Source organism: Scyliorhinus torazame, chromosome 10, assembly GCF_047496885.1.
Source record: "Scyliorhinus torazame isolate Kashiwa2021f chromosome 10, sScyTor2.1, whole genome shotgun sequence".
In the NCBI taxonomy this organism is placed as follows: domain Eukaryota; kingdom Metazoa; phylum Chordata; class Chondrichthyes; order Carcharhiniformes; family Scyliorhinidae; genus Scyliorhinus; species Scyliorhinus torazame.
In genome coordinates this window covers 197,663,666-197,681,618 of record NC_092716.1, presented here as the reverse complement: position 1 = coordinate 197,681,618, position 17,953 = coordinate 197,663,666, and the positions used below count along the sequence as shown (strand labels likewise).

The following is a 17,953-nucleotide window of genomic DNA, read 5'->3' as shown; positions in this document are numbered from 1 at the left end:
AAGAGGCGGAGAAGAGGAATTAAGGGTATACAAGTGGTCAGAGACGAAACACCAGAGTTTGGTTCAAAGACCAGTAGAACAGAGTAATGGACAGCAGAATTATGGATGGTTTGGATTTTACGGAGAGCTAGGTCAAGTGAGAGCAGTGCAGCGATGGTAAAATCTGTACAATCAGCTACGTGTGACGAATGTAGGAATTTCAGCTATATTGTGTTATAGTTTTTGGTGCAGTAAAGGTTAAAAGCCTGGGTTAGAGCATGTTTGACTGCTGCAGTCATGTTTTTAAAAGAAAGCCCGATTCAAAAGACAACTAAGATTATGGGAGCCAGGGGTGCAATTAAGCCACCATAAAAGGTTTGGCTAATGCAGTTTTGTTTGGATTAAGGAGATTCCGTGAGGAGTTAATTAGATTTCAGATTGGTAAGATGATGTCGTTACTTGGTGGAGCTTTTGCAGAACAAGCAGGTGAGTGGAGTTCCAGATGAAGCTGTGAACAGAAGTCAAGCAGTTTGATCTCTGCAGTTCAGATAAAAGATATGTCTGCAGACAGAAGAGCACTCTGGTTGAAAAGGTGAACTAACCAGTTCAAACAGCTCTGAAGAAATACAACCAAGGTTTCTGCATGTTCGGACAGGATTCAAGTCTTTTCTTAAAGCAGTGTCAAAAGATCTATCTTCCTCAAAGAACATCTCTGTTAAGCAAGTATTCCTGGGTACTAATGGTAGTTGCTAATGGTAGTTAAAGTGGATTGAGAGCGGAGATGATTTTCCTTGTTCTTTGAGTGGGAATAAAGATAGCAGTTAAGGGTATTGTGTTCACTATATTGAGTAGCATTGTTTACGGGGTAATTGTAAGCTATTTTCTGCTATGATATTAAAGATATTTTAATACTGTGTTCGTAATAAAGTTTGCTTTAATATACCGTATCCCCATTTCTCTGTGCAATCAGTCCATGAGCAAATATTCTTTCCTCACAGTCTTACAAAATTAAAAATAAATATTGGGGTTTCTGTCCAGTATCCTCGCCAAAGTTGAGGACTAGTCTGAGATCATAACATAAGAAACAATTTGAGACCATATTGGGGAACTCCAGAATGTTTCTGAAGCTAAAGTGAGTCAAGAGTTCACTCTGAAAAATAATCTGAATAAAGATAGTAACACAGGAACTGAGTTACCATTACATGTATTAATTCTAGCCCAAAGGTGAAAAGAATCTTGAAAGAAAAACCTTTCGTGAGCTCAGGACACTTCAAAGTGCTTTGTAGCCAATGTTGTAGTTATGAAATGCTGTAATGGAGGAAAGACAGCAGCCAATTTGCACCCAGCAAACTCCCACAATCAGCAATGCCCCATTGTAGTTAAAAACCCTAACTGGTGCATTCATATCCTTTAGGGGGGCAAAGCCGGTCATTATTACATGACTCTGGTCTCACACAAATAGGGCTGACTCTTAATTGCCCACTGAAGTGACTCAGCCAGCCACTTGGCTGTATCAAACTGCCCACCATCGCAAGAGCAAGTGTCAACCGTGCTCAACTGCTCAAGACCGGAACACAAAAAACAAGTGTGACACTCCAATGAAGTATTGATGGAGTACTGCAATTCCTGAGGCATTGCCTTTTTAAGAGGACAGTGAAACAAGGCACAATCTGTGCTCTGCATGTAAAACGTCTCACAGCACTATTTCAATAAAGAGCAGGAAACCTTTCCCTGGTGTTCTGGTCAATATCTATTCCTCAATTGACATCACAGAAACAGTGTCTAGTTATTGTCATATTTGCCTGAGGGAGTTTCCTGTGTGCAAATTGACTGCTACACTTCCTACAAAACAACAGTTCTTCATTGGCTTTAAAGCACTTTGAAATGTCCGATTGTCATGAAAAGCCAGAACTTAAACACAAGACTTTCTTTCTCTTTTAGGTAAGGGTAAGAAATTGAAGTCTTGCCAGTGAAGCCTACATCCTCAGAATGATTTCAGCCTAATGGTGTATGTATTGCAGTGTACACACCAAGCGAATTCATGAAGCATAGCTAACACAGACTTTCATGCCTTGAAGCTTGAACGCATTATCCAGGATAACATTCATGTTCAGTACTGTAGGGAGCACTGCATTGAACTGGGGGCCTAGCTGCTTATTAGGTGGGCATTAGCAATCCTGCAGCAGTATTCAAAGAAAAAGAATAGACACAAGCTCCCAGACAACATACCTTCCTCAAACAGCACCAACAGGAACAAATTCATAAGTGATTTATCTCATTGCTGGATGTGGGGGCTTGTTATACACAAGTTACCACCATTCCTACATTACAATGGTAACTGTACTTAAAAGTACCTTATTGGTTATAAAGCATTTTGAGATGTCTTCAAATTGTGAATATTTAACCTTATTTCACAGGATGGTCCTGTAATTGAGCCCACTGCCCCAGGTTGCATGCATCCAGAATCCTGTATTTGCCATAATTCAGATCTTTAAATCTTGCACATGTGGAGTACCCACTCTGCTCCCTCTCATATCTCATATAACACCCTCCCTTCCCCCACTCAGGCACCCTGCTCCTCCTAACACCTCCCCACCTACCTCACCAAAAGCTCTGGAAGCCACCCTCTTTTCTTTTCCCCCCACCACACCAATTCCCCCGACAAACACTGCTATCACAACTCTGGCACCTCCCACCCCCACTGTCACAACCCTGGAGCACCATTAAATCTCCAGATTGAGCGATTCAGCCAGGGAAATAATTGAAAGCTACTTACTGGACGTTCTTGACCTTCCACTCATAAAAACATTGAGGAATTTCTTCGAGAAAGGAATATCTGCTTCAGGCGTGGAGTCTTCTGATAGACAGACAGAGTCTCTCTTCAGCACACCCTCCTCATACTCTTCTCCAATAGCAGACTCGTACGGAGACGGAATGCAGTTGTCATAGACGGTTGCTGAATCGCTGTCGTCGCTGTACCCTGAGTAACAGTGTTTTAGGCTCACCAACTCCAACTGCATGTTGTCGTCCACAACCAGTGTGTACTTAACCGAATCATAGGACAGCGCACTATCTGAGCTAACAGAGGTCCGCGGAAAGAGCTGCTCTGCATTGAGCGAGGTTCGTGGCAATGAGCAGTTGTGAGAGGTGGAAAGGCAAGAGAACTCTTCATCCCCTTCACTGATAGAAGGTTTTGGGTTCCCTGGTAGGGTTAAGCAGTGGGCAAAGTCGACATCCGAGCTGATGGACATGCGATTCTCGTTGGACTGAGAGAGGAAGGGCTTCTCATTTTCCGAGGAGTCTGAGTTCCTCTGCACCGGAGTTAGGTAGATCTCCTCGGTCGCCTCGATCGGCACTTGTGTTTGGTATTGGATGCGCTCGTCATGTTGGCCCTCGTTGTCCTTCGCCCGCTGGTTAGTGGTCGCCAGCTTCGCCGAGCACCCCATGGGGTTGGAAGCTACAGTCTCGCTCTGCCCTGCTGGTGCCCGCCTGCAGGGATTGACCTGGGCAGTCGATGTCCCTTTGTCGGTGGTGCCACTCGCTGGATTCACCTCAACGCCCAAGCACCCGTGAGCGGGAGTCACCTCTCCTGTAATACACACAGGTTATTGAATACTGCAAACAAATGCCCACCACCCCAAAAAAAACAGCTGTCATATTCTCCAGACCACTGCTACGCATTTAAAAAGAAAGGCATTAGCTGCACTTCGCAACCAATACTAGCCCTTCATACAATTAAGTGACACAAACTTACCATTTGGACATGCCCTGGCGTATTGGGACTGTGGGAAAGCGGATTCTTTCTGCAGGGTGGAAGGAAACTCAAGAGATTCAAAAGGATGATGGCATAGAAAAGAAGGGGGGAAAAAAGAAAGGAAGGGAGGGACAATTGAGGCTAAAGGGAGGAGGAGGAGGAAAAAGAATAGTGTTAAGGAGGGGTGAAGAAGGGGAATGAGGAGCAGGGAAGTGGGAAATGCAGGAGGGGAAACAAAGTGGAGGAGGAGGGAAGGAGCAAGGAGTACAGAGGGAAAGAGGAGAAAAGAGGGGGTGAGGGGGTGGAAAAAGGTGAGGAGTGAGAGAAGAAAAGGTGGAGGAAAGGAAGAGAGGAGGGAGAGGCCAGATAAAGTGGAAAGGAGGGAAGGAGGAAGAGGAACAGAATTGATGTACAAGGATATAGACCTTGAAAGACAAACAAATGGCCAGTGACACAGACACAAACCAAAATGTTGTCTTTACTGACTTGCATCATTCTTACTCATTATTTTAAAAGCATCCAGTTCCCTATGCAGAACTATGTGAGCTTTCTTTTAGGTCTCTCTGTGGATTTCACATTGCGGATAAGGCCTGTAGGTAACATCGAAAGTGCGTCAATAAAGAGATGGATACGGTGACTGGTGCGCAGAACAATCAAAAGCAATTTTAGGATTATTGAAAAAAATCATTGTAGACCGCTGTCCAGTTCCTTTTAGTGTTTTTATAAAATCGATTGACATTAAAAAGATTTGAATCTGTCACATGTAAGACACGACAAATAGATAGGCAGATTTTAAACTTGCCAACTCGCCCTGTCCGCTGTGGAAAGCTGGCCTACAAAATGGTGGCTCAATGGAAATTAAACAAACAGGTCATTTGCATGAGCGCCACCCACATTACCTGTGCACCCAGTCAGCAAACTGATAATCAGCAACCCCCAAAAACAAAGTATCTTAAAAATAAAAAGTCAAAGCAAACCTGTCATTTCATGCTGGTTTCTCATGACCCTGAACTGGAAATTTACATGCTTCTCATCGTCGGCAATAAGAGTTGTTATTAGCAGTGTCAGCGATGAGAGACTGCATTTAAATGGATAGAGGGGAGAAGTTTGGGTTGTTTGTTCTCCTTGGAGCAGAGGATATTAAACGTAGATTTGATAGAAGTGCTTAAAATGGTGAAAAGTTGGATAGAGCAAATAAACTGAAGCTGTTTCCATGGCTGAAGGTTGATAATCTGAGGGCACAGATTAAATGTGATGGTCAAAAGCACCAGAGCTGCATGCGGATTATCATTTTTATCCAACAAGCGTTTGATAGACTGAAAGCGCTGCCTGATAGGGTGGCAGAATCAGCCTTGGAAAAGGGAATTGGAAACATAAATGGAGGGGAAAAATTGCAAGGATGTGGGGAAAGGGCAGGTAAGTGGAACACACTGAATTGTTCTCTGATAGAAATTACATTGATGTGATGGACTGAATGGTCTCTTCTGTTCTGTACTATTCTGATTGTGTGAATTGCACTCTCTCCCACCCCCTCCAGTTACCATGCCCTACGAGGGTGTTGGAAATCATGAACTTCCACTGGTCCATAATTATGTATTGCAAAGTACTGCAGTGATTTGCCGTCACTTCCCGCATTATAGTTGACAAGGAAACTCTCCCCTTTTACCGCTTACCATCAGGTGTATTGGAAGGATTTACAATCTAATAGTTAATCTGTTTGGCCCTGTTATGAACACACCTTCTGTGGCCATTGAGTCCTGAAGCGGGTTTTGAACCCAGAGCCTCTGGACAAGAGGACCAGAAGATTAATAAACTGTGCATTGCACTCCTGTTACCAATGAATTGAAGATTCAGAGATTGGATAATTGGAGGAGTCTTTCATTGACCTAACACTAGGGAAGCCAAGAGAGAACATCTCTAGACAAGAAATAGGGAAACTGTATCAGAAATTGTCTGAGAAGCTCGGAGTTAACCACTCCTAATTTTTCTTCCTCTTGCAGCCGGTACAGTGGGCAGGCCCATCTCTATCTTATGCTAAAGCTGGGTCATTAAAATCTCGCCACACCCTTGCAGAAACACGTTGCAGTTCTTCCCCCTCACCAGAAGCTCCTCCAATTACAAACTCGTAAATCTGTGTGTGACATCCTCGCAATCCAAGCAAATAGTTATCAGCTGAGCCTCAGGAGATTGCTGTCGTGAGTCAGCAGAGAAGTGGACGCTACTGTTAAAGACTGGGATTCCCAGTGGAGTGGTCAGCAAAGCCTAATCATTTGTCATCCCAGCCCCTAGAGGGAATGTGCGGGGAGAAATCTCAGGGAAGAGGACTGATTGTCAAGCAAACAATGAAGAGGAGGTCTGCAATCCACCAAACCGGTTTCCCAAACTGAAGACAAATACCTAAGGGGTAGATTGTCATCTTCGCGGCCTGGTGGGTACATTATGAGACAGATCACCCGCCCATTAGAGAACCTATCTGATTTTTATTCCATTGACCTTGCATAGAGCACCGTTTAATGAACACCTTCTTGAAAACATACAATGTTTTAGCCTTAACTGGTTCCTGTGGTAGTGAATTCCACAGGCTCGCCACTCTCTGGGTTAAGAAATTTCTCCTCATCTCAGTCTTAAAACTGTCTACCCCGTATCCTCAGGCTGTGGACTCCCCCACCATCGGGAATATCCTTCCTGCATTGACCCTGATCTAGTCCTGTTAAAATTATGTAGATTTAGAACAGATGACCAAATATTCAGGCAAGAGATAGGTTTTAATGAGGGTCTTAAAGGAGGCAGTAAATGCAGCGGAAGATATGAAGAGGAAACATTCCGTCTTCCTGGTCCCACATTCCCATTTTGATACAGTGCGATGATCAAAGTCAGGCAACCATGTTCCGTCATGGAGATAAAGAGCGAGAGAGGGGAGGGATTCCGACAGCACTCCAAAGGGCAGAAATTCAATGGTGAACCTTCTTACTCGATTTGCCTACTGCACTCAGCACTACTGCATCCCACTCCCAACAACGCAATAGAGGAAATTATGCAACATTATCCTCACCAAGTCCTCTTTACCCATCATCCCTGTGCTCACTGACTGGTATTGGCTCCCAGTCCACCAGCACCTCAAGTTTAAAGTTCTCGCCCTTGTCTTCAAACCCCTCTCAAGTCCTCATTTCCTCTACAGATCTCCAAGGCCTCAATGTTCCTTCAGTTCTGGCCTCTTTTGCACATATCACCCCATCATTGGCATCCATGCCTGCAGCTGCCTGGATCCTAAGCTCTGGAATTACCATCCTAAACCTCTCCATCTCTCTGCCTCCCCCTTTTTTTTCCTTTTAAGGCTTTCCTTTGACCAAGCTTTTGGCCACCTTTCCTATCATGTCTTGATCTCGCTCAGAGTTTGTCTTAGAATAAACCTGCGTGAAGCACCTCAAGACTTCTTACTTTATTAAAAGCCCCAACATAAATGTAAGCTCCTGTTCCCTTTATCAAATGGTTACACAACAGTCATTTTGTTTTTAAAGAAGTCCTTGCACAAAACTCACACACTAGAGCTCACTAATCAACTTTGGTGGATTAAGAACCAAGGAGATAAACTTTTCTTTTAAAGAGACAGCTCCAATAACTACACAACAACAGGCCATGCAGTGCAGGCACACGTACCAGTTTTCAGTGGCGATGATGAGCGAGAGACCTTTTCCTGCCAGCTGTACTTTTTGCCAAATGAGTTGTTGTTCAGCGTATCCTGCAATGAGAAAACAAAGTATGTCATGTGCAGATGGTGACAGTCTCATGCAGCTGCACCAGAAGTTGCTGACACACTGGGCGGGATTCTCCGACCCCCCCCGCCGGGTCGGAGAATCGCCGGGGGGCGGCATGAATCCCGCCCCGACCGCTGCTGAATTCTCCAGCGCCGGGGATTTGGCGGGGGTGGGAATTGCGGCGCGCCGGCTGGCGTGGCCCCCCCAGCGATTCTCTGGCCCGCGATGGTCCGAGTGGCTGCCCGTTTTCGGGGTAAATTACAAAATTACAACAGGTACTTACCAGCGGGACCTGGCTGCGCGGGAAGCCTCCGGAATCCTCGGGGGGGGGGGGGGGGGTGCGGGGGGGATCTGGCCCCGGGAGGTGCCCACATGGTGGCCTGGCCCGCGATCAGGGCCCACCGATCCGCGGGCGGGCCTGTGCCGTGGGGGCACTCTATTTTTCGTCGGCTGCTGTGGTCCTCCGCAATGGCCGACGCGGAGATGATACCCCTTGCGCATGCGCTGGGATGATGCCAGCACACGCTGGCACTCCCGCGCCTGGGCCAACTTGCGCCGACTGGCCGAGGCCCTTCGACACTGGATGGCGTGGTGCCAAGCCCCTTCCGCGCCAGCCGGGCGCACACGACTCCGGCGCCGGCCTAGCCTCTGAAGGTACGGAGGATTCCGCACCTTCTGGGCGGCCCGATGCTAGAGTGGTTCACGCCACTCCTTCGCACCGGAGTTGCCCGCCAGTTTGCGGAGAATCCCGCCCATAATTGGGCAAACAACATGGGCGGGATTCTCCCATCCCGCGGCAAAGTGTCCACGCCGTCATAAACGCCGTCCCACGACTATGGCGCTGGAGTGGTTCGCGCCGCTCCAGCTGCAGATCCCGGCGTGAACTGTGTGCCGTGGGATCCGTGCATGCACAGTTGCGCTGGCGCCAACGAGGGTATGCGCAGTGGCCTCCTTCAACGCGCCAGCCCCGACGCAACATGGCGCAGGACTACAGGGGCCGGCGAGTAGGAAAGGAGGACCCCAGCCACAGAAGCCAGCCCACCGATTGGTGGGCCCCGATCACGGGCCAGGCCACATCGGAACCCCCCCCCCCCGCCCCCGAGGTCGGACCCCCCCTCCCCCCATAAAAGCCGCCACCTGACCATTACACGCAGTGGTCCCGCTGGCCCAGAGCAGGTTAGAACGGCGGCTGCGGGACTCGGCTCTTCTCTTACGGCCGCTCGGCCCATCCGGGCTGGAGAATTGAAGGGCCGGCTGCGTAGAGCGGCCCGCGACCGGCGCCATGCCAACCAAGCCGGCGCCAATGGCGCCGATTCTGCCGGCGTCGGGGTGGCGTGGCGCGATTCGCGAAGCCCGCCGGCGATTCTCCGACCCTGCGCGGGGTTGGAGAATCCCGCCCCATATTTTCAACATGCTGCCAGTGACATAAAATGACAAAGATTATTTCATTAAAAAACCCTGCTTATGAATGACTGAAAACCACAGGAGGAGGGTGAGAATCGTAACATTGGGCACTCGTGTAGAAGTGGAAATCTAGGTAGGCTGCCTGTTAAACACCTATCCTGATATCCGCTGCCATTGCCTTGAATCAGAGAGAGGTTAAACAGGTGGCTAAGGCCTACATCACCCAGTTCTACACCACTGCCTACAGTCAAAAGTGAACCTTGTCTGACAGCAACAGTGGTGAATAGAAACATGAAAGTCGGCATGATCATCTTTTATCCTTGTACATGGAAAATAGAAGCAGGAGGAGGCTATTCAGCCCTTCAAGCCTGCCCCACCATTCATTATGTTCATGGCTGATCATCAAATTCAATTCCCTGATCCCACCTTCCCCCCATATCCCTTGATCCCTTTAGCCACAAGAGCTATATCCAATTCCTGCTTGAAATGACACAATGTTTTGGCCTCAACTACTTTCTGCGGTAGTGAATTCACCAGGTTGACCACTCTCCCACCTTCCCAGGAATCAGCCTGGTATACCTTTTCTGCACTCCTTCCATAGCAAGAACATCCTTCCTCAAATAAGGACACCAAAACTGCATACAATACTCCAGGTATGGCCTCAATGTCCTATACAATTGCAGTAGAACATCTCAAATTCTCTCGCTATGAAGGCCAGCAGACCATTGGTCTTCTTTACTGCCTGCTGTACCTGCACGCTTACTTTCAGTAATTGATACACGAGGACATCAAAGTCTCAGCGAGTATCCACCTCTCTCAATTTACACCCGTTCAAATAATAATCTGCCTTCCTATTTTTACTAACCTCACTTTATTTATCCACATTATACTGCAACTGTCATGCATGTACCCACTCACTCAACCCGTCCAAATCCCGCTGAAGCATCTCTGCATCCTCCTCACAGCTCACCCTCCCACCCTACTTTGCATCATCTGCAAATTTGGAGATAATGGGCGAATTCAATGGAAACATTTCTAAATTAATTTGTGGCAGGTCTTTCAGGGATTTTCCTGTCGGTTCTGCCGGCGAGTTCCCCACCGCTATCCTATGACACTTAGTCACTTTTTTGGGCCCTGGGGAGTTTCTCACTGATTTAGCCCACACTTGAAACTTTTTTTTAAGCACTGGGGAGCTGAACTCAAGAGATCGGGCCGCCATTTTGAAGGGTGCCCTGATCTCTAAGTGAGCTTGTGGGGCCTCCACAACCCCACCCATAGACAATGTCACTCCCCCCTCCTCCCCCCCCCCCCTCCATGCGCAGGGCACTACACCTCCCACGCACATGAGCACTGCCCCACATCTCCCCCCTCCCAAGTGAGGACACCCCACTATGGGTTCGCTGGATGACCCCCCTCTTCAGGCCCCTCCAAGCCCACTTACAGAGACCCCCTCCCACCCCAGGACATCCAACCGTCACGCCCCTCAACCTGCCAGAGGCCCTATCCCCATCTCGGGCCCTGCCCCTTGGCAGTGCCACCCTGGCACCTGGGAACCCTTGCACTGGCAACCTGGCAGTGCTTCTGCCAGCTTGGCAGTGCCATGTGTGCACCTTGAAAATGCCACGCTGGCAGTGCCAAGGTGCCAGCTGGGCAGTGCCATGGTGCTCATGTTCCAAGTGGATGGCCAGGATGCCACCCAGCACTATCCCTGGCCACCGAGGGGCTTCTAATGCCCCGGGAGACCCCCGGGTGCCGTTATGCCTGGTCCACATTCTTGTGAAACAATACTGATTGGCACCCAGCTGAAGCCTCCCTGGGGAGGCGGGTGGATTAAGAGAGGCTGGTAGATAGGTCTCAACCTACTAAGACCTACTTTAGCGAGCACCGTTTGGCCCCGCCCCTTTGGGCGGAGTTCCCATTCTGACGCCTCGCAGGACTTGGATAGATCCCACAAGGCACAAAGGCTGCCGGGAAGCCCGCGCAAGGCCTCTCCCAGGATTTAGCAGCCGCACTGTGCTTTCGCTCAAGTATAACACGGCCACTGGATCATGCCCAATACAGTTAGTTCCTTGTCCAAATCATTAATATATACTATGGCCAGTTGGAGTTCTAGCACAGATCCCTATGGTACCCCACTTGTTACTGCCTGCCAATCAGAAAAAGACCCATTTAATCCAACTTTTTGCCTCCTCTCTGCTAACCAGCTTTCTGTCCACACTACCCAAAATCCCATGCGCTTTACACTTGACATAGCAACTTTACATAGCAATCTGCAACGTGAAACCTTGTCGAAAGCCTTCTGAAAATCCAAAGAAATCAGATCCACCAGCTATATACTGAGGTAGGCCTAGACTATGCATGAGCGAGTAAAGCAGATAATGGCGAATTAGCAGACTATTTTATTTCCCTCTCCAGTTTTATAATGTAAAATTACATGAACAGGTCATTCGGCCCAACTGCTTTGCCTCTGCTTAAATTTCACAATAGCCTTCTCCCACCCTGCTTTATCTCACCCTGTCCCACCTATTCTTTCCTCCCTCATATATTCATCCAAGTTCCTTTTAATTTTAGTTATTTGCCACAAACATTCCATGTGGCAGCAAATTCCACATTTGAACCATTCTCTAGGTAAAGAATTTCCTCCTGAATCACTTATGGATTTATTACTATCTTCCATTTATGGCTCCTAGTTTTGGGTCTCCCCACATGTGGAAAAACTTTGTCTATGGAATAAGATGGCCTATTTCCTCTGCGTAGCATTGTCAGACCTCCCCTATCTCAACTCGCCTGCTGTTGAAACCCTCATTTAAACATTTTTTAACTTCTAGCATTGACTATTCCAATGCATTCCTGTTGGTCTCCCACATTCTACCCTCCATAAACAATTTAAAACCATGTTACCCATGTCTTAACTATGACTTGGTTTATAAATATCATTCAGGTTTTCAACAATTTGCCCCTTCCTATCTCTTGTGATCTGCCTCAACCTCACACACACACAAGCTATCTGTGCTCATGAAGTTCAGGCCTGATGAGCATTCTCTTGGTGGCCATGCCTTCAGCCTGCCTAGGCTGTAAATCTCTCCATCTCCCTAACTTCTCTTTTTCCTTCAAGATGCTCCTTAAAACCTACCCCTTTCAACCAACCCTTTGACCATCTAGCCTAATATCACCTTATGCAGCTCAGTATCTAATTTTTATTTATCACACTCTGATGAAATGTCTTAGAACATTTTATTACATTAAAGACACTTAGTTGTTGTCATTGTCCAAACAATTAAACCCTTTCTTAATCTTAAAAACCATTGACTGTAATTCAATTGGCTTCTTGGCTATGGCTGGATCACAACATCAGTCCTAAATCTAATGTGAAATTATTTTTGCAACAACTGTTGGCTTAACACTTCCTTCTTTTTTTTGTTCAAGAAAGAAGTACATAATATGTTGTTGAACTTTAATCAACTCGAGTACTTGCTACCAAAGTCAGATCTCATTAATGATATGAGAACTTCTTTACCTGCCCCAGGAGAAATGGCTCTGAACAATGACTGCTGAAAATCACATTCTTGTGACATCAAATGAGAGCAGATGCTTGATTTAGCCAGAAGGAAATGTTGGCCTTTCCGGGGCACCTGATCAGATAAGTGACTGGATTGCTAAATGGGCATTTTTAAAAATAAAAACTTCCCTCTTTGGGATCAGGATATTAGATATATCTGAAACACAAACTTAAAATTACAAATTGTGAAGCAGCAGCAATCTTGTTCTTTTAATCAGCTGCAGGCATGTCGGTTTCAACCATGTTTCAACTCAATCCAAATTAATTTGGCATGAAATTATCTGCCCTCTCCCAATTCAGCAATGTCTTTTTAAGAAAATGGTCTCTGCAGTGAGTGGGTGCACTGGCAATCCTTTGGTCAGACGATCAAGATCTGCAAGTCTCTGATGTTTGGTGACGAGAGAGAAATGGCTGGAAGGAAAGCAATCGCTTCAAATTCAACCATTGTGTTCTGTATTGGCTTACCTGCAATGTACCCATTATCTGTTGTAGTCTCACATCAAAGCACTGATACCCTGGGATCACTTTGCCATTTACCATCCGTCGACCTGGTACTCTATGTGTCCTCTGGCTCCAATGTCCTTGCAATCTTGGAAGCTACACATCTTTAACACTTTATTTCCTCTCGGGTGTACTGGCTGTAAAAGTACTTGGGGTTTCAACAATTGTCAACCAGGGACTAATAAAGGTTTATTGATAATACTGAACAGCTCTTACATGCTGTGTGTCTGCCCACAGCCAGGGAAGAACTTGCACGCTCCTGATAAGTGACCCCTTTTGTACCCATGTGATCACACGGTGTACCTCATTGCACTTGGTTTATTTCTGCATGCTATTTCTCTGGCTGTGGTATTTTTTGCAGATTTTTATACTCCAAAATACCAGCTGAAGTGAAGCATTTGTAATATCTCAAGGTGGCAATTCCTTACGTAGCACAGGGACCATTTCAAAAAGTATTTCATTGGCTGTTAATTGCTTTGGGATGAGAGAGGTCATGAAAGTCATTACAGTTTTTTATTTATTTAGTAATGGTCTCAACTGTTTGCAGCATTACATCCGCAAGTGAAAAGATACAAGGAAAGTTAAACTAAATGCTAAGATGATAAAAACACGTGGCTTCCATCAGGGTTGATCTTAAGAGCTCAAAAAGCTAACATTTCCCTCCTATCAGCCAAAAGTTGACATGGAATAACAGAAAATTACAGGGAAGCTCCAGAAGACTTTGTGACATCAAATTGCAATGAGTTACCTCTCATATAGAGTGAAACAGGTGATATCAAATTGGCCACTATGTTGACTGGCGATTAGGGCCTATTCAATTAAAGGATTAATTTCAGAGGAGTAAATAACCTGGAGGTGTAGCCAGCCTGGATGTAAAGTGGTTGGACCTTGATGCGCTGGAGATTTTTCAGTTGCAGATCGCAGCCTTGGAATAACAGGGTGGGATCAACTGCATCATCAATGCGGCTGGACGATCCGGCAGAGCCGACAGCAAACTAGACGCTACGTCCAGACTCCTGATGGAAATGGTAAAAGACGGCAAGCTGCTCGACGTCTTCAGCAATCCTGCAGATGGAGCGCAGCGTAAATACACATGGTCATGGCCAGACGGGTCCGTCCGCTCCAGGATAGACTTCTTCATTGTGTCCCGTGCTTTCACGGTCAGGTCAGCCGACGTTAAGCCGGTGTTCTTCTTTGACTACTGCCTCCTACTGGCCGACTGCCAGCTGCAGGAAAACCAGGGGGCGGGCAGGGGGACATGGAAGCTGAATGTAAAACTGTTGACTCCAGAGAACCTCGAGGGATTACAAAGGTTGGAGAACCGTGAAACCCCTCTTTGAGTCTCCACATCTCTGGTGGGAAGCAATCAAGAAGAACATCAAAAGGTTTTTCATCCTCAAAGGAGTTCAAAAGGTGAGAGAGAGACGAGGGGCCATGTCCTGGCTCCAGAAAAGTATGCAGAATTTGCTCCAGCTACAGTCGATGGGGGTTGTTGTCAAGGAGGATCTCCAAGAGGTGAAGAGCCAGCAAGCCTCGCTCTACACCTCGGAGGCCTCCAAGATTACCTTCCGTTCCAGAGTCCGCGCCGTGGAGCAGGATGAAAAGTGCTCACGCTTCTTCTTCCAAAAGATGCACAGAGACCTCTGTGATCAGCAGCCTGAAGGAAGAAGATGGCTCTGTAAAGTCATCGCAGTCTGACATCCTGAGGATCAGTAAATCCTTTTATGCCGGACTGTATGAGCTGAAGCCAACAGATAGCACTGTTTCCCAGACCTTCCTGTCGTCTATCACGGAGGTCTTAGGTAACAGCGAGCGGGAAAGCCTGGACAAACCGCTAACTCTGGATGAGTTGACAAAGGCCGTCAAGTCCTTTGAGAACAGTAGAACTCCCGGAAGCGACGGCTTACCGGCTGAGTTGTATTCGGCTCTGTGGGACTGGATGGGCCCAGACCTGCTGGAAGTGTACGAGAGTCTGCTTCTGGACGGCAGCATGTCAGAATCCATGAGGAAAGGCATCATCACCCTCATCTACAAGCAGAAGGGGGAAAGGGAGGAAATTTGAAATAGGCAACCCATTTCACTGTTGAATGTGGATTACAAAATTCTAGCCAAGGTCATCGCCAATCGGGTCAAGTCTGCACTGGAGTCGGTGATCCACCCTGACCAGACCTGTGCTGTACCCGGCAGGAAGATCTCGGATAGCCTCGCGCTACTCAGGGATACGATCGCCTATGTGCAGGACAGGAGGGTGGACACCTGCCTCATCAGCCTTGACCAGGAGAAGGCTTTTGACAGAATATCGCACACCTACATGATGGATGTGCTCTCCAAAATGGGGTTTGGGGAGGGAATTCGCAATTGGATCAAACTGCTCTACACAAACATCTATAGCGCAGTCTCAATCAATAGGTGGGAATCAGAAAAGTTCCAGATCAAATCTGGAGTCAGACAGGGCTGCCCTCTCTCCTCGGCCCTGTTTGTGTGCTGCATAGAACCTTTTGCCGAGTCCATCAAGAAGGATCCAGGTATAGGAGGAGTGACGATCTGAGGCAGCGGAGGCATGCAAGTCAAGGCCTCCCTGTACATGGACGACGTCGCCATCTTCTGCTCGGATCCCACGTCTGTACGCAGGCTCTTGAATGCCTGCGACCAGTTTGAACTGGCCTCGGGAGCCAAGGTGAACTGCGGCAAGAGCGAGGCCATGTTCTTTGGTAACTGGGCCGACCGGTCCTTTGTCCCCTTCACCATCAGGTCAGACTACCTGAAGTGCTGGGCATATGGTTCGGCGTGGCTGGGGCGTGCACCAAAAACTGGGAGGAACGCATAGCCAAGGTAAGACAGAAACTGGGCATGTGGGAGCAACGCTCCCTCTCCATTGCGGGAAAAACCTTGGTCATCAGGTGTGAGGTATTCTCGGTGTTACTGTACGTAACGCAGGTCTGGCCCATTATGGGCAAGCGAGTGAGCAAGAGCATTATGGGGTTTGTATGGGCAAGTAAGACCCCGAGGGTTAAGAGAAGGTTCTTGGAGCGCAGTCGGGTGGGGGGGGGGGGGGGGGGGGGCGGCGCTGGCGCTGCTGAATTTGTGTAGCTATTACTGGGCAGCTAATGTGGCAATGATTCGGAAATGGGTAATGGAGGGAGAGGGGGCGGCGTGGAAAAGACTAGAGGTGGCATCATGTGTAGATACTAGCCTGGGGGCACTGGTGACGGCAACGTTGCCGCTACCGCCGACGCTGTACACCACGAGCCCGGTGGTGGCAGCGACATTGAGGATCTGGGGGCAGTGGAGATGGCACAGGGGGAGGTGGGGGCATCAATCTGGTCCCCGATACGGAACAACCATAGGTTTGCACCGGGCAGGATGGATGGCAGATTCCTAAGTTGGCATCGGGCGAGAATGAAAAGGATGGGGGACTTATTCATTGATGGGACTTTTGCCAGTCTGAGGGCGCTGAAGGAGAAATTTGGGTTACCCCCGGGAAATGCAGGTTAGGGCGTTTGTGAGGAGGCAGGTAGGGGAATTCCTGCTGCTGCCTGCCCGGAGGATACAGGACAGGGTGATTTCGGGCGTGTGGGTCGGAGAGGGTAAGGTCTCGGCGATGTACCAGGAGCTGCAGGAGGCGGAGGAAGCCTCGGTGGAGGAGCTGAAGGGCAGGTGGGAGGAGGAGCAGGGTGAGGAGCTGGATGAAGGCCTGCGCAGGGTTAATTCCTCCTCGTCTTGTGCCAGGCTCAGCCTGATCCAGTTTAAAGTGGTGCACAAGGTGCATATGACAGGGGCGAGGATGTAGAAGTTTTTTGGGGTAGAGGACAGGTGTGTGAGGTGTTCGGGGAGCACAGCAAACCACGTCCATATGTTCTGGGCGTGTCCGGCGCTTGCGGGGTTTTGGAGGAGCTTCGCGAAGGCTATGTCCAAGGTCTTGGATACTTGGGTAAAACCGAGCTGGGGGATAGCAATACTTGGGGTGTCAAGACGAGCCGGGAGTGCAGGAACCGAAAGAGGCCGGAGTTCTGGCCTTTGCCACTTTGGTAGCCCGGAGAAGGATCTTACTAATGTGGAGGGACGCAAAACCCCCAAGCATGGAGGCTTGGATCAATAACATGGTGGGGTTTCTCAGGTTGGAGAAGATAAAGTTTGCCTTGCGAGGGTCTGTGCAGGGGTTCTCCAGGCGGTGGCAACCGTTCCTAGACTTTCTCGCGGAACGTTAGGTGGAGGTCAGCAGCAGCAGCAACCCACGGGGGGGTTTCTTGTTTTGGTTTATGTAAGGGACGTTTGCCCCAATTTGTTCTTAATTTGTTAAATCGTTGTTAGAGGATTAAGTTGCTTTGTTTGTTGGCGTATTGCCCTTTTTATTTTTATTTTGTATATTTTCTTTCCTTTTTGGAGTGTTTTGTAAAAATTATTGAAAAACTTTGAAGAAACATATTTTTTTAAAAAAAGGTCTGGCCCATTACCCAACCCTACGCCGCAGCAGTCACCCGGGCCATCTTCAAATCCATCTGGAGATCCAAGATGGACCGTGTCCGAAGGGACACTATGTACAAACCTCTGGATAAGGGAGAGAGAAACGTACCCAACGTCTCCCTCATCCTGATGGCCACCTTTGTGTGCAGCTGCATCAAGCTGCGCGTGGATCCCCAGTATGCAGACACCAAGTGTCACTACATTCTGAGGTTCTACCTGTCCCCGGTGTTACGAAGGATGAGCCTGGCCTCATTGCCGCGGAACGCTCCAAGTAGTTGGACCATGCCGCACCGCCTGTCCCTCGTGGAAAAACTTTTGAAGAAAAACACCTTTGACCACAAGGCAATGAAATAGTGGTCAGCACGTAATGTCCTCGAGGCCCTCAGGAAAAAGGAGACTGTGGAGGACGTTGGATGGTTCCCTGAGCAGACTGTCAGAGTCATCTGGCAGAACACCTCATCACCAGAACTTTCAAACAAGCACCAAGACCTAGCTTGGCTGGTGGTGAGAAGGGCCCTCCCCGTCAGATTCCTCATG

At 48.1% G+C, this 17,953-nt stretch overlaps 1 protein-coding gene across 5 annotated transcripts in view; it reads right to left on the bottom strand.

Annotated features, from left to right (window-relative positions):
* The window catches only part of mapk8ip1b (mitogen-activated protein kinase 8 interacting protein 1b), a 263,887-nt gene that overhangs the window by 51,559 nt on the left and 194,375 nt on the right, over nucleotides 1-17,953 (bottom strand). For all 5 annotated transcript variants that reach the window (XM_072466230.1, XM_072466231.1, XM_072466232.1 and 2 more), the window contains 2 exons: nucleotides 7,391-7,472; nucleotides 2,756-3,568 (listed from right to left, as the gene is read on the bottom strand). In XM_072466230.1, the coding sequence (XP_072322331.1) occupies nucleotides 2,756-3,568; nucleotides 7,391-7,472 (895 nt within the window). The remainder of the gene's footprint in view (nucleotides 1-2,755; nucleotides 3,569-7,390; nucleotides 7,473-17,953) is intronic.